General features: G+C 32.7%; 1 protein-coding gene across 1 annotated transcript; it reads right to left on the bottom strand.

The window, feature by feature from the left end:
• Positions 1 to 854: 854 nt before the first annotated feature.
• On the bottom strand, positions 855 to 14,608 carry mRpS25 (mitochondrial ribosomal protein S25). The gene is made up of 4 exons (XM_075357960.1): positions 14,359 to 14,608; positions 11,223 to 11,329; positions 7,362 to 7,449; positions 855 to 1,131 (listed from the first exon to the last, which is right to left on the bottom strand). The coding sequence occupies exons 1-4, from the start codon at positions 14,493 to 14,495 to the stop codon at positions 960 to 962; spliced, it is 504 nt and encodes a 167-aa protein (XP_075214075.1). The 5' UTR covers positions 14,496 to 14,608; the 3' UTR covers positions 855 to 959.
• Positions 14,609 to 15,239: the final 631 nt, after the last annotated feature.

Here is a 15,239-nt window from a genome sequence, read left to right as displayed (position 1 = left end):
CAACACGAAAAAGGTCGATATCCAATGACAATTGCTGATGCATGATTATGAATTTTGTGGAGTGTAAAAAATGCCATGTTAGAGTGGAGTTTGACTCTAGAACCACAAAATAAAAAACAGGAATCCTACCACTCTACCATTGAGATCAGCAGATAATATTCTGAACTATCATGAATTCCTAACAAGTGCCTTTATTTTAAAACAAGGCAATGATTTTTACTTGTACAAAGTAGAGCAAGTATTGTAATCGCAAAAAATTTCAGATTTCAATGGAAATATCTATTTTGACCATCCCTGAATCCATTTTGACTAGTTTAGGTGTGACATCTATATGCATGTAAGTATGTATCTCGCATAACTCAAAAATGATAGCCGTAGGATATTGAAATTTTGGACTTAGGACTATTGTAACATCTAATTGTGCACCTCCCCTTTTGATTGCAATGAACTGAACCAAAAGTGTCCAAAAAAGCCCAAAATCCAAAAAAAATTGGATTTTGGAGTTTTTCTTTACGGTAATAAGCCCTCATTGAGAGTGCTTTTCAGTGATATATTATAAGTAGTACTTATTTTCATTGGTTCCAGAGTTATAGCCAAATGAAATTATAATTAATGAAATATTTGGATCTCACATGGGGAAGGCAGATCGACTTGGTACTTCATCTCCTTTTTTTAACTTACATATATTGATTTATTAATAATTATTAACCTCTAATTGTAAAAAAAGTTTTATGAGAAATAATATTCAATAATAACAATAAAAAATATCAGAAGTTATTAATGAAATAAAATTTTATGTAGTTTTCATTTTTTAAAAAAAAGTGGGCATGTAATTTAATAGACGTACAAGGAAGTCATATGATGTCCACATCATTAAAGGAACATGTTTTATTTTTATATATAAATATTCTATTTACAATTATTGTATAATTAAAACTATACATAAAAACTATAAAACATTAATCTCTTTTATTAATATATTTTCCTCTCATACTGAATGGTAAAGGTACTACACCAGGACATGGTACCTGACCAGGTACCTCACATATACAATGTTTCTCACACAAGTAACCAAAATTGGCAGGATTATCTTTTTTCTCTTTTGCCATAAGTTCAGCTTTCAGAACATCACTGAAAAAAAAAAATTAAGAAAATAGATTTTCAGGTAATAGTCCATAAATATGAATGTAAAAAACTAATCTATGTAATAATAACAAAAAATTAAACATTTCCATCAAAGTTTTTTGACAGAAATCCTACATCAAAATATTAATATGTGTATCGCTATTTTAAAATACCATATTTATAAAAAAATAAGACCCCCTTGATTGTAAAACCCTCCAAGTTCAGTGGACAAATTTTAGAAAAAAACAATTTGCGAATGTTAGACCCATCAGTTTGACAGGCTGTAACTCCTAGAAAAACAGTTCTTTGGGTATTTCTTTGTTACTGTACATACAGTTAGTTGATGGCCAAGAACAAATTTTACCCTTTTAGGAGTTGTGAAACAATGCTATGATATTTGACATGGGGGAGGGGATGAGACGTTGACCTTCACGCAGTAGCAGCTTCAATTCTACTACCTGCTTTTTTTTTACTAGTAAAACGAGACCTTCAGTTAGAACAGTAGCAACTTTATTGAAATTGGGTTTCTCTTGTATTTTGTCTGTGTTACCGGTAAAATGAATTCAGAGAAAAGTTTCACTGTAGGGTTTAAGTTAGATGTTTTGGAATTCGCTGAAAAAATAAATGTGTAAGAGCAGCAGGTCGAGAGCATTCGGTACAACCAAACATGATTTGTTACTGGAGAAATCAGAGAGATAAACTTAAACCTACAAAAAAAGAACTCAATCTTTTCATGGTCCTAAAAAAGGATGCCATACCGCAGTGGTTGAAATAATGATTGAGTGATGGATGCGAAGAGAAGAGAGTGCTGTGTAGTGACCTGTGAAATGAAAAGGCACGAAGTAGCAAAACACCATGTAAATATAAGTGACTTTAAAGCCAGTCATGGGTGGGTGGGCAATTAATGAGAAGAAAGGGATTCACTCTTAGGCGGACAATTTCTTTGTGACAACTACCAGCAGAATACAATGACAAAGTTTTGGAGTATCAACGATATATACTACATGAAAGAGGAAAAAATCAGTACCTCATACTTCAGATTGGAAACACCTGTTTTTTTTTTAAATGCTGCAGAACGCAACTGTAAACATTTCAATCATTCACTGTGTTCTGTCAACAGGGCAAGTCTTGCCATGACTGCTCTCCACTTGTTCCTGTCTTATGCAAGTGTTTTTGTTTCCAGATATTTTTCTTTTTCCACAACCCTATCAATCAACTGAAATCTTCTTCTTCTTCCCCTTCCTCGCTTTCCGTTTACCAATCCTTCAACTGCATCTATCAGTAAGCAGTTTCTTCTCATACAGTGTCTTAGTGAGTTTCTTTTTCTGCCTAAAATGGTATTTAACATATTCCTCTCCTCTTCTTAACACCTCCTTATTTGTTGCACTATCCTGCTAACAGACGTTTACCATTTTACACCACAACCACATCTCAAACACCTCAATTTGTCATTTGTCTTCCTTTCTTAAAGAACATGTTTCTACATAAGCAAAAAAAAAAAATCTTGCCAATCTCTTCCTCAAATCTAAATTCAATCTCCCACATAGCAAACTCTTTTTCCTACTATATGCCTCTTTACGCATTGCTATTCTCTTTTTTATTTCTGTGGTACTGCTAAGATCTTCTGTTATGAGGCTACCCAAGTTCTTAAATTTCACCACCTGCTCTAGTACCTCAGTCCCAACTCGTACATTAATATTTTTCATTCTTGCCAACTAATACCATATATTTTGTTTTGTTTTTATTAATTTTCATCCTCAGATTTTCAGAAGTCTCATTTAGATCACCAAGCAGAAATTTAGCTTTATTACACTTTGTGCCAGCACCACCATGTCATCAGAAAGTCATATGTATTTTATTCTTCTACCACATACTGCCACCTATTACCCTTCAAAACAGTGTTGATGATTTCTTCTAGATAAATATTGAATAGTGTAGGTGATATGCAGCATCCTTGTCGCACTCCCCTTCCTATTTCTATCTTTTGTGTTGTTTCACTTCCTATTCTTACTCTTATTTTCAGGTTCATATACAACTCTTTTATAAGTCTCCTATATTTCCAATCAATTGCTTTCTTCTTTAAAATTATCATCAATTTATCCCATCTTACTCTATCAAAAGTTTTATCAAGGTCTGTAAACAAAATTAGCAAATCCAGTGTACTGGTGAAAACAGCTGGACCAGTAAAAATGAGATGCACAGTTACTTTAGCCATTTGTGTAATGGAAAAAAATTGCCTCCAAATGTCTGAAAAACTCTACCGAAGGGAAAACTACCAAGAGGTTTACATGTTCACGTACAAGATAAGATATGGATGAACACAAAACTAATGTGCTACTGGCTAGAAGTTGTTTGGAATCGCTGCTCTGGAGCAATGTCAAAGAAACGAGGACTTTTCGTTTTAGATAGTTTCCACGGCCATCTTGAAGATTCTATGAATAATCAAATCAATGAAATGCACACAGATACTGCGGTTATTCCGGGAGGCCTCACTTCTGTGCTGCAACCCTTGGATGTGAGCATCAATAAGCTGTTCAGAAGTTTTACACTATATGGATTGCAGATGGCGACCACACATTCACAAAGAGTGGACAAATGCAGAAATCTTCACAATAGAGCTTCTTTGCAAGTGGATTGTCAAAGCCTGGGAGGAAATTACTCCAAAAATGATAATCAAGAGTTTCAAGAAGATTGGCATCTCCTGCGCATTGGATGGAATGGTAGATCACCTCACATAAGAGGATTCTGATGACAACCGAGGGAATTTCACAGGTTGTATTATTCCGATTCTCAGGCTTTTTTCATTATTGTATTGGTAAACATGTCTGAAAAGTATCTGTACATTTTTAGCCATATTGGATGTTTAGTTTGTTGTAAGTTGTCAGGATAACACATGTTTTGGTACAATCAGCGATTTTTTAATTGTATAAATATGGATCAGAGAATTTGTATTAAATTTTGCTATAAAAATGGAATAAAGTGTAACAATGTTTTAAAAATGTCAAATATTGCTTTTGATGAGTCTGCTATGATTAAAGCAAGGGTTTACGAGTTGTATAAGCATGTCCAAGAATGTTGTGAAGATGTTAAAGATGACGAGCGCAAATGGATGCCCAAAGCACATCAACAACGAATGACAACATGGAAAAAGGGAAAGAAATGATTATGAATGATCGTCGAATCACAATCAGAGAAGTCGCTGATAATGTTGGGATATCAATTGACTGATGCCATGAAATTTTTTTGGGTATGAAACATATGACAGCAAAATTTGTTCCAAAACTGTTGAATTTCAAATAAAAACAGCGGTGAATGGAAGTTGCCCTGGAGTCGCTAAATGAAGTCAACAATGATACAGAAATACTGAAACATGTCATAACAGGTGATGAAACATGGATTTACAAATATGACGTCAAAACTAAAACTCAACTGTCCCAGTGGAGGCATTTCAATCTTGGATCACCAAGATCGAAAAAAGCTCGACAAGTACAGTCGAATGTGAAGTTTGTGCACACCATGTTCTTTGATTTTAACGGCATAGTGCATCGCGAGTTCTTGTCACAAGGTCAAACGATCAATAAGAAGTATTATCTACAACTTCAACGCCGTTTCATGAATCAATTAGAAAAAAAAGGCCGGTTTTGTGGCAAAACAATTCATGGCTTTTGCACCACAGTAATGTGCACACACTTCATTGCTTGTTTGTCAACACTGTAATGATACCCCAGCCACCATATTCGCCAGACATGGTCCCGTGTGACTTTTTTCTACTCCCAAAAATAAAGAGAACCTTAAAGGCCATTGTTTTACAAGCACCGATAAGATTAAAAGCGTATTGCTGAAAGAGCTAAACACTATTCCAAAGATCAAGTTCCAGAAGTGTTTCAGGGATAGCAAAAAGCACTAGCATAAGTGTAAAATATCTAATGGAGACTAATTTGAAGGTGATAACATTAATGTAGATGAATAAAAAAAAATTTGTTCCAAAAAAACAAAAATTCTCGTTATTTTTTGAACACATCTTATATATACATATCTATTGGAATCTTAACCACTTCCCTTTTTATTTTATATTAAATTGTACATTTTCTGATGCTGCCCTGATCAAGGCTATAAACTGACTTCTATTGATTCAGTTGGGAAAATATTAGAGCAGTTCCATGACTTATCCATGGAATAGCATTTTTTTCCCATTCCTGATGTGCACAGTGTTTCAGGAAGTTCCTACTATATTTTTTAAGCATTCCTCTTAACAAAATAATGTAAAAAATTGATACTAACACAAGTATTAAGTGCTTACTTTTCTGTTAAATTTCTGTTCTAATGGCCAAATATGAGGTTCAGCTGATAAATTCTGCACATATATGCATAGCATAGGAGTGAAAAGAGATATTGGAGCTACGAAATGCAGAATTTATTTTTCAATATAATCTCTGTTTACACTGATACACTTTTTCCAACGTGTGACAAGTTTTCGCATTCTGTAACTGAAAATTTTGGGGGTCTTTATCGGATCATAGCTTCCTTCACTTCATCGTCGGTGGTGTAATGATTACCTTTGAGTCCTTCTCAAGATGAGGGAAGAAGTGGAAGTCGCACAGAGCCGAATCCAGCGAGTACAGCAGATGTGGAATAGGCTCAAACTTCAGCTTGCGGAGAGAGTTTGCGCAGTACCCATATGCACAGATTTTACGGTAACCCAATTGCTCAATAATATGACCTACTCATTCTTTAGATAAGCCTAACAGAATAGCAATGCGTTGCTGGGTTGATTCACCAGTCACTTTGAAGAAAATCATCCACCTCCTTTCAATGTTTCTTGTCAGTTACAGAAAATGGTTGTCTGCTGCGAGGTGCGTCCTCAATTGTTGCTTTACCAGCTTCACATTTGTGAAATTTCAACACCCACCTATTCACAGTACTACTATCAACAGTTTTACTACCATAAACCACTTTTAAAAATGATGAAAAATATTCAAAGGATTCGCATTTTCTGCTGTTAAAAATTTGATCACTGCACACTGTTTTAACCATATTGACAATGGCCATACTCAACTCCATTTTAACTACTACTGGAATCAAATTGGTAAACTGAACAGATTTTAATGCATTATCACAGGTTTGTAGAGGGGGATTTTGGCTATTATGTGCTGCCACACCCAACTCGATAGTACCTTTCATCTCCATGTAGCATGCTAGTGTGCAAAATTTATCAACTGAGCCTCGTAATATTAATCTTATATGAACACAATAATGGAAAATTAGTGGTTTTATATGCAATCTTACATAAAAAATTGAAAAAACTGGGGCCCAAAATTGTATTTAGAACAGTTTCCAAGAAAATTGTCATAAAATCTAAAAAATTGAAGTCAAAATGCTAACGTTTTTAAGTCTGACATAAATTTACAACCAAATAAGGCTTCAAGATAAAATTTGTAGAAAATTTTATTATATATGTATATATATAATGAATACATGCAGCTGATAATGGAAATAAAATTTGTGAAAGCCCGTCTGTTATGTAATGAAATAAGGTAAGTCATCCTATTTCAATTGTTCTGTATGCATATAAAATGACAAACTTTGCTTAATAATTGTGTCTTAATTTTAGTATAGAATTAATTGAACTTTTGCAATCATTAACACAAAAACAAAAGCATTTCTAGATTTATGTTTATACAAACTAATTCATTACTTAGAAAGATATACTTAATAAAGCAAAGCAAAAACTTCTTACAAAATCTAGCATAATGAATTATTAGGTAGCAATCAGAATAAAAGATTTATTTATTTGTAAAAAATATTCTTTCTTCACAGTCAATAAGAGAAATTTATTAATTTTTTATTTAATCGTAAAAAAAATTTTACTTAATCACTTTAAAAACAGAACTACACCAATTGTAAAAATTAAGGTCAAACTATTTTCCTGAGCTATTAAGTCAAGAAACACTTAATTCTTTTTACATTACATCAACAGAAATTAATGAGAGTAACTGATTCATACCTATATGCCTTAACATCCACTTCTGAGAAATGTTTTTTGTATAGCAAATAAGCAACTATGTTAACATAATCTAAAGGTTCTAATAAAAATTTCACAATTGCAAAATAATTTTTAATATACATTACTTTAAAAAAGGTAAGAACTGGTCTATAATTTCAATTAATAACAGTAAAATGAAAAAAAAAAAATAGTAACTTAATAAAAAAATTACATTACATAATTTACAAATTACCTTGATTTTCCAACAACCTTAATCACATGCTCTAAAATATCATTTTTTTCTTTACTGTCGACATCAATTAACATTTTCTCATGGTTATCTGTAATTAAAATTAATAAAACTGTACATTATTTAAAAGTAATTTAACAAAAAATGTAAAAATGAAGTACAAAAGATGTAATAAAATCTTACATCAGTGAGCACAGTAAATCTTACTGCACTGCAACATTTCTTATGACTGGTACATCTTACAAATCAACAATTATAGAACCTCCAAAGCTGAAATTCTGTATTATTATAAAAAAAAAAACAACACAAACGTTCATAATCACAAGAAATATCTTTATAAATTTTGTTCCGAAATTAGACAGACAACATAATACATACGGTTCATTTTTTAATAACAATTTTTCTGTCATAAACTAATTTATTATTAACTCAAAATCCTTGCAAGAGCGAAAATGTTTTCAAAAATTTTGTTCAAACTGGAAAAGAACCTGATGATCCCATTGTTGAAGAATTCTGCCATCTATTTATTACTTGAATTGTTTGATGGATGTTACAGTGATTTGTATCTTAACATTTGCTAAAAAAAACTTATTTAATTTCAGGAAAAATCTGATGGCACTAATTTCAAGCTGTAAAAACAAAGGTTCAACACCTCCCATCAAAATCTTTACAAACATTCTCTTGCATTTTCAGTAATATAAGGACATGCATTAATGTCTAATTGGAAGACAGTTCTTGGTGGTCATAGTGACAGTAATAAATAGGATGCCATAAATTTCACAGCATTTGCTTTGTTCACCACACCTTCTCCATATATATATATATATATATATAAACTTCAGCAGGACAAATTTTATTCAAACAAATGAATCATCTCACATTCAGCAGGATTGATGATTGAAATGTTTTTAAAAAAATAACATCTGATACACTCCAGAGCTTGGACCATCTCACATCATAGACAAGTTAAGACATCATCCTACCACAATCCAATCCAAAATGGTTGACCTGTGTTGTTACGAGGGTGAATCAAATATAAATGGTAACTTTTTTTATAAATTTATTGATTAATAATATACACAATTCATACCTTCACCATGTCTCTATATAGTCTCCTGCACAATCTACACACTTTTGCCAGCGATTTGGAAGCTTGAATGTTTTTTGTTCATAACAAGTTTGAGGATGAGTCGTCAACCAATTGTGCACAAGCTCTTCGATGTCTTCATTCCCTTTCAAGAGTGCAGAAAAAAAATAGTCACAGGGGGACAAATCTAAACTGTAGGGAGGGTGTTTGAGAGTTTCCCAGTGCATTTTTTTCAATTTATCCCTTGTCAAAATCACAGTGTGCAGCCTGGCATTGTCATGGAGAAGGATGACATCTCTGATGGGCAAACGGTGTCTGTTGTTTCGGGATGTGGCTTTTGTTGACTGTAGCAGCTGGCAATAATAAGCCACATTCACCATTCACTTGTGGAGGAAATCAATAAGTAAAACACCCTTGAGTAAAAAAAAATCATTGCAAGAACTTTACCGCTGACATACGAGTTTTGGCCTTCACTGGGCAGCCATCATCTTTCCTTTGCCACTCCTTACTTGCCATTTTTAATTCTGTAGTGTAATGATAGAACCATGTCTCATGTGACAATGCACCTCAAAAAATCATCCCCTTCTGGCTGAAATTGATTCAGAAGTCTCTCACAGATCTCCAACCTGACCTATATTTGATTTTCGGTCTTTAACCTCAAAACCCATTGAACACTAATTTTTCTAACGCCAAGATAATCAGTAATAATGGAATGAGCACTCCCATAGCTGATACCCACTTCTGACATGATTTTTTCAACAGCGAATCAACAATCACTGGCGATAAGCTCTCAAACGGCACAATGTAAGCTGTGAGACTTGACCTTCATCAGGACTTTCATTTTCCACACTTTCTCACCCACCCTTAAACTGTATGGCCCAGGTATATACTTTGTTCTGGGACAGTGTAGCATCCCCAAACCGTACCTTTAAATGAATTAAAATTTCCACAGGTTTTAATACCTTCATTAGTTAAAAACTTTATGTTTATGCTTTGTGCAACAGACGATGAAATCTCTTGCTCACTCGTGGCTGTACAGATGACAGAACAAAATGAAAGAGCTAACCATGCTGGTTCCCCCTCTCTAACACACCAAACATTAACCCCCCTCACCACCATCCAGCTCGTAACTCCTTGCTGTCTAGCAAAATTACCGTTAATTCTGATTCACCCTAATACACACATTCTGACCCCTTATAGGTGAAGATGATGATGACCTTGTGATGATTCCGACAGCCACATCACCCTCTCTTTTTCTAGCCCTGATGGGCTTGCCTGGAAGTATAAAACACCTTTTAAATCTTCAGCTGATTTGGAAGTCGAGAGTTCCAGCATTCAAGTCTTTGTAAAGGCAGTTACTTTTATACAGATTTGAATATTAGATTGTGGATACTGGTGTTCTTTGATGGTTGGGTTTCAATAAACCACACATCTCAGGAATGGTTGAACTGAGTCTGTACAAGACTACACTTCATTTTCACAAATACATATCATCCTCATCCATCCTCTGAAGTCACACCTGAACAGTAATTCCCAGAAGCAGGAAAAAGAAAGAAAGACCTTCTAAATCTGATTACATATCACACTCATCAGTTCAGCCTCTGTGAGGATGCCACCGATGCAAATGTCTCAGTTAGTCATTTCCATTGGTGTGCTTTAACTCAACTTTGCTATCACCTTCAGTGTAGGCTTCTTCCAAAATATTTTCCCTTATCTACTCTAATTTGTAGCCTTCTGTTACAGTTTTTAATAATAACAGTTTTGCAGAAGCACCTCACTCTAACACTGAAGGACACAAAATAATTATTCGGCAAGTACACTTCAAAACTAGACTGAAGTAACACACACATAAATTAATTTGAGTTTACTATAAACTAAAATTCTATCCTCACATAACTCTCAAATTATTCATCGCAATGACAATTTTGTCCTACAAATATCCAGATACATTTCTAAATTCATCAAAAACAATTAAGAAAATTTCAGAAGGATACAAACACCAACTTACTCCAACAACCTTGTCCACTTTCGGAAACGAGGTCATTGCCTTCACCCTCCCACATCACACTTCCTCAATCACAGAGTTATTATCATATTCTATCTCTGATCTGGTCTGCTCACAGAAAGGAACGACTGGCCGAGACTGGAATTGTCACAAGGTTGCGACGCTCTCGGAAAGGACGATGCATTGTGTGATGCAACAGCCATTTTGAATTGTTTTATCTACCTCTATTTGATGCTTCTCATCAGTTACAAAAACCGGTTCACTTCTGCAAGTTTCATCCTCAATCTTTGCTTTATGGCTACTAATGCACAAAATTTTATTGCCCACCTACTCACAGTACTTTGATCAACATATTCATCACTATAAATGCTTTTAGACGATGTTAAAGTGTCAATAGCGATGAACGTCATTAGTGTCAATTTTTCTGCTGTTGAAAATTCAATCACTGAATGTTTTAGAAGTGCTGAATAAGAGGTGTCTCAATAAACAATGGGTACTGACAAAAATGAGAGGCGGCATGGGTCAACAAGTTTTGGAAGTTAGTAGTGGGGGAAGGAAACTACAAAATAGCAACACCTGTAGCTTTGTGCAACAATTTGTTCTCAGTCCAATTTTTCAGCAAACATATCAGACATCCCTTTAAGACATATGTAAATAAAAGTAATTGGGTAATACATATAAGTAAAATATATGTATTACCCAATACATTTAATTTATTACAATTAATAATCATACATATATTTATTTATGTATTATTTTCTTTATTACGTACCAAAGTAACAAGTAATAAATGGTGTAGGTGTCTTATTAGCAAATGTAATAACTTGAATATCTGGATTTTTATATTGGATCTGGCATAAATGCCAAAACACAAATTCTCTGGAACAAAAAAATACAATTCATTAAAATAAAAACAAGTTTAGAAGTTATTTTTTCCCCTGCTGTATTGCCCCTTTATAAAGAAGTAAGTAAATCTCTTTTCAATTATATGTTGCAACAGTTTAAAGAAAATCTTAAATCATTGTAGAAGGTTCTTTTTATAAAACAGTAATCTGTTATATTAAGTTACCCTTTTCACTTTATTTTGCTCTGAAACACCTTAATAAAACTAAACTAGTCAACATTATTAAACATGTATTATCTTACATATATTCTTGTCTGAAATGTAATATCATCTGTTCGGGTTTACTCAACAAAAAAAAAAATAAACAATTTTTCAATAAAAAATGGACTGTCAGATCACTCATTATTTGGTGGACATATGTATCAAGCCATCCAAAAGAACTGTTTTTTTTTTTTGTAACCCAACACAATATTTCGGGTTAAGAGAAAGGACAATATTATGGTTCTGTTGCCACCTTTAATACATTATCAAACAATTTTTTAAATATTCCGTGAATCTATTTAAGATACAAAAGATACAATTAAAGGATTTTCTTTTATAGAAAAATTATCACTCTTATCAGCAAATATTTAAATAAACCTGAATTATCTACATTCCTGTTCAGTGTATATATATGTATGTGTTCAAATAATTTTCATCATTGCCTTCTGAACTGTGAACTATTTTGTAGCAATTTCACATATTATTTACTACCTACATCTATCTACCTTATTATTTTATATTTTAAGCAAGTAATATGGACTTTAATCACATAACCTTTTAATTTCATAATTAATATTATATTATTTTTTTGATGTTGCAATGATCAAGGTTTTATCAGTCACTTGATCTAACCAGGCAAATGTCAGGCAATTTTTTTTTTTATACATATAAACTGTATATCTACCCATTCCTAAGGTGACCTATAGATCTGACCTAAGAGATTTATTTATTTACTTGATTCTGGTACTAAACTCATTAGAGTCATTAAGTAACCCTGTGTCAGATAAACTGCCACAGAAACATAAATATCACATTAAGATTGGTACATCAATGTTTACTTATCAAATTTTTGTAAATGTAAACACATATATATAGGTAATTTGACCGGCTAGTAATAAAGAACATGAACAAGTGTACCATGACAAAACCTCAAGGATAGCAAGAAGCTAGTCACCAATCCAGCAATCCATCCTTACCTTACATGTCAACTGAGTTTTCTAAACTTTGACAAGCAATATAACATATAGCAAAGATCATACAGGAACAGATGTGTTACATGTACATCCCATACATAGTCATACTTTTTTTATTCACAGATTAGCATTATGAAATGAATTTCACTCTTTTATAAAATTTCCCATAGGATGTATGAGTACTGTAGTAGAATGGAATAATGAATTTAGAACTTTTTAAACCAGAAAATCTTTCAAGAGACCTTTTTAAGTTTATAACCCAGTTTTCTCCTCAATCTAATGACTGGGAATGGTTATTTTAGAATTAAAAATCTTTGAAAAATTTATTTTCATAACTGAAAACAAAACTGTGTATCATAGCAAATTAGTGTAACTATTAAAAGAAGAGGAGATTCAAATCAATATTTATTTTGTCCATTGATTTAATCAGTGTTATTTTAATTAAATTAACAAAAAATATGGTCCAATTTAGTTAAAATATGTAAACAAAACAAATAATACAAAGAAATAAAATGAAATAATGGTGACAGACTAAACAACCAATGTTTCTGACTGGACACATTGGTTTTGCTTACAAAAATATAACCAAAATTGAAGTACTGTCAAACAACTCAAACAGTCATCTTCTATACTGAACTATTTTGTTGTACTATTCTATTGTATTCTTTTCTAACTATTCTGTTGTATTGCAGAACAACAGAATGATGTATCAACTCAATATGTAGCTGGTCAACTCTATCGGTAAATCCTATTTTCATGAGCACCTGAAGAGCCTTTGAATTGCTTCTCCTTCAACCATTAGGTAAACTGTGGCAGCAAGTGGACTACATAGCAGAATGTAAAAGTTTTCCATTCAAAATGGAAAGACGTTTTAAGGTAAGGTATAGCAATCTATATAACAGAGTTCCTGACCCCCAATGTTAGGCTTAACCACTGACAATGTAAAAAAAAATCATTACAAAACCGAAACAGCAGTTTAAGGACAAGAACTGTGGTATGAATAATCATAACAGCTAAAAAAACTATGATTTGGATATAACAATATAAACATAAAAACTTTTAAACTCTTGGGACCACATAAAATGTTATAAATTACTGATAAAATCTTTAAATTAAAGCACATAATAAAAGCGTCGACTAGATACTTGGTAAAATTGTATATGATGGGTCAGACATTAAGGCAGATCACAGAAAACTGTGGAGGTTGTTGTTAAGGAGGGCAAAGCCCAGCACGAGTTGATGAGCCAGAATAAGTAAATATTCAATGTACTTACTCATTATTATTCTACATTGTGAAATAGCACATCTAGGCTATTTCAGTTAATGGAAAAAAATCATTGAGCATTACAATATGGTAAACTTATATAAGCAAACAAAAAACGTGTATTTAAGAGAGAAAAAATGAACAGTTCTGATAATAAACGGGAACCAAACAATAGGAATGTTTTTAAAAAGTTGTCATTAACAACATTTTATCAATTAAAATATAACTTTCAATTTTGAACTTGGTTTATTAAAGTATGTTGATATATGTATATCAATTAATGGTAAAGAATTGGAAATGATTAATCTAACACCTGAAAGGCCCATGATATTAACCAATGAGTACATTATATGTATTTACAGATCACAGATTCACCTGTTATGAGCCACAGTAAAACATCTACAGGAAATCACTTCATAACAAACTACAGGCATATTTCGGTTTTATTTTATTCATATGAAGGTACTTGTACACTTTGGGTGGTACCATTTCTAGTATGCTAATATTTTAACAGCAAATAATAACATCAAAATCAAAAACTTCTGAAACTTTTCGAGCACCTTACCTTGCTCCTTTGTGGTGGTCGCCTCTTTCATTATAATTAACCGAAAAAATTTTAACATTATCCTTAAAAATAACACGACCAGATTCGAGATAATTAAGAGTTCTCCTGATTGGAGCTAAACCTTTCATAAACGGCATTTTGAAACAAAATTACACCAGATTAACGTATATTTAACCTCAAAACAGTACAGCAATATCACAAACACACCATTTCAAACATCAAACAGGTTAAGCAACTTGATGTTACCCATCTCAAATTGTAGGACTTGTTTACTTTTATATTTCAAATTTATATAAAAAGAGATGATTTTCCGGCAATCATATATTATACTGTACTTTATTTGCTATTCTTTATATATGGTAATATTGATTAAAACATTCAAGGTTATGATTGAATGAAGATATGGTGTTCGCTTATATTGATATGTTCGAATACCCTTTTTAAACTTTTTTTTAACCTCCGGGACTACCGTTAGATATTGCTTCAGAGGATTAGATGAATGATATGTAGAAAATGTGAAAATGTGCGCCATGCCTGACCGGGATTCGAACCCAAGACCTCCGGATGAAAGGCCGAGACGCTACCACTCGCGCCACGGAGGCCGGCATGTTTGAATACCCGTATTACATTATTTTTAATGAAACTTAGTAAGCCAAAATTGAATTTGTATTAAACTTAGTAAGCCAAAATTGAATTTGTATTAGAGAATTTAAGCCTTTGAGTCGATGTCAAACTGATAAGACTATTACAAAAATATTAAAAAACTGAACTTTTGTTCCTGCAAACACGTCCACTGAATCAATAGTCGGTAGTTTTTTTTAATAAGTTTGTTATATTTTCTACTTTTATTATTTATCCAATTACTTACCGCTTATTAAAGT

This window comes from Lycorma delicatula, chromosome 2 (assembly GCF_047948215.1).
Source record: "Lycorma delicatula isolate Av1 chromosome 2, ASM4794821v1, whole genome shotgun sequence".
In the NCBI taxonomy this organism is placed as follows: domain Eukaryota; kingdom Metazoa; phylum Arthropoda; class Insecta; order Hemiptera; family Fulgoridae; genus Lycorma; species Lycorma delicatula.
The sequence above is the reverse complement of the archived record's forward strand: the minus strand, read 5'-3'. Positions and strand labels throughout refer to the sequence as shown.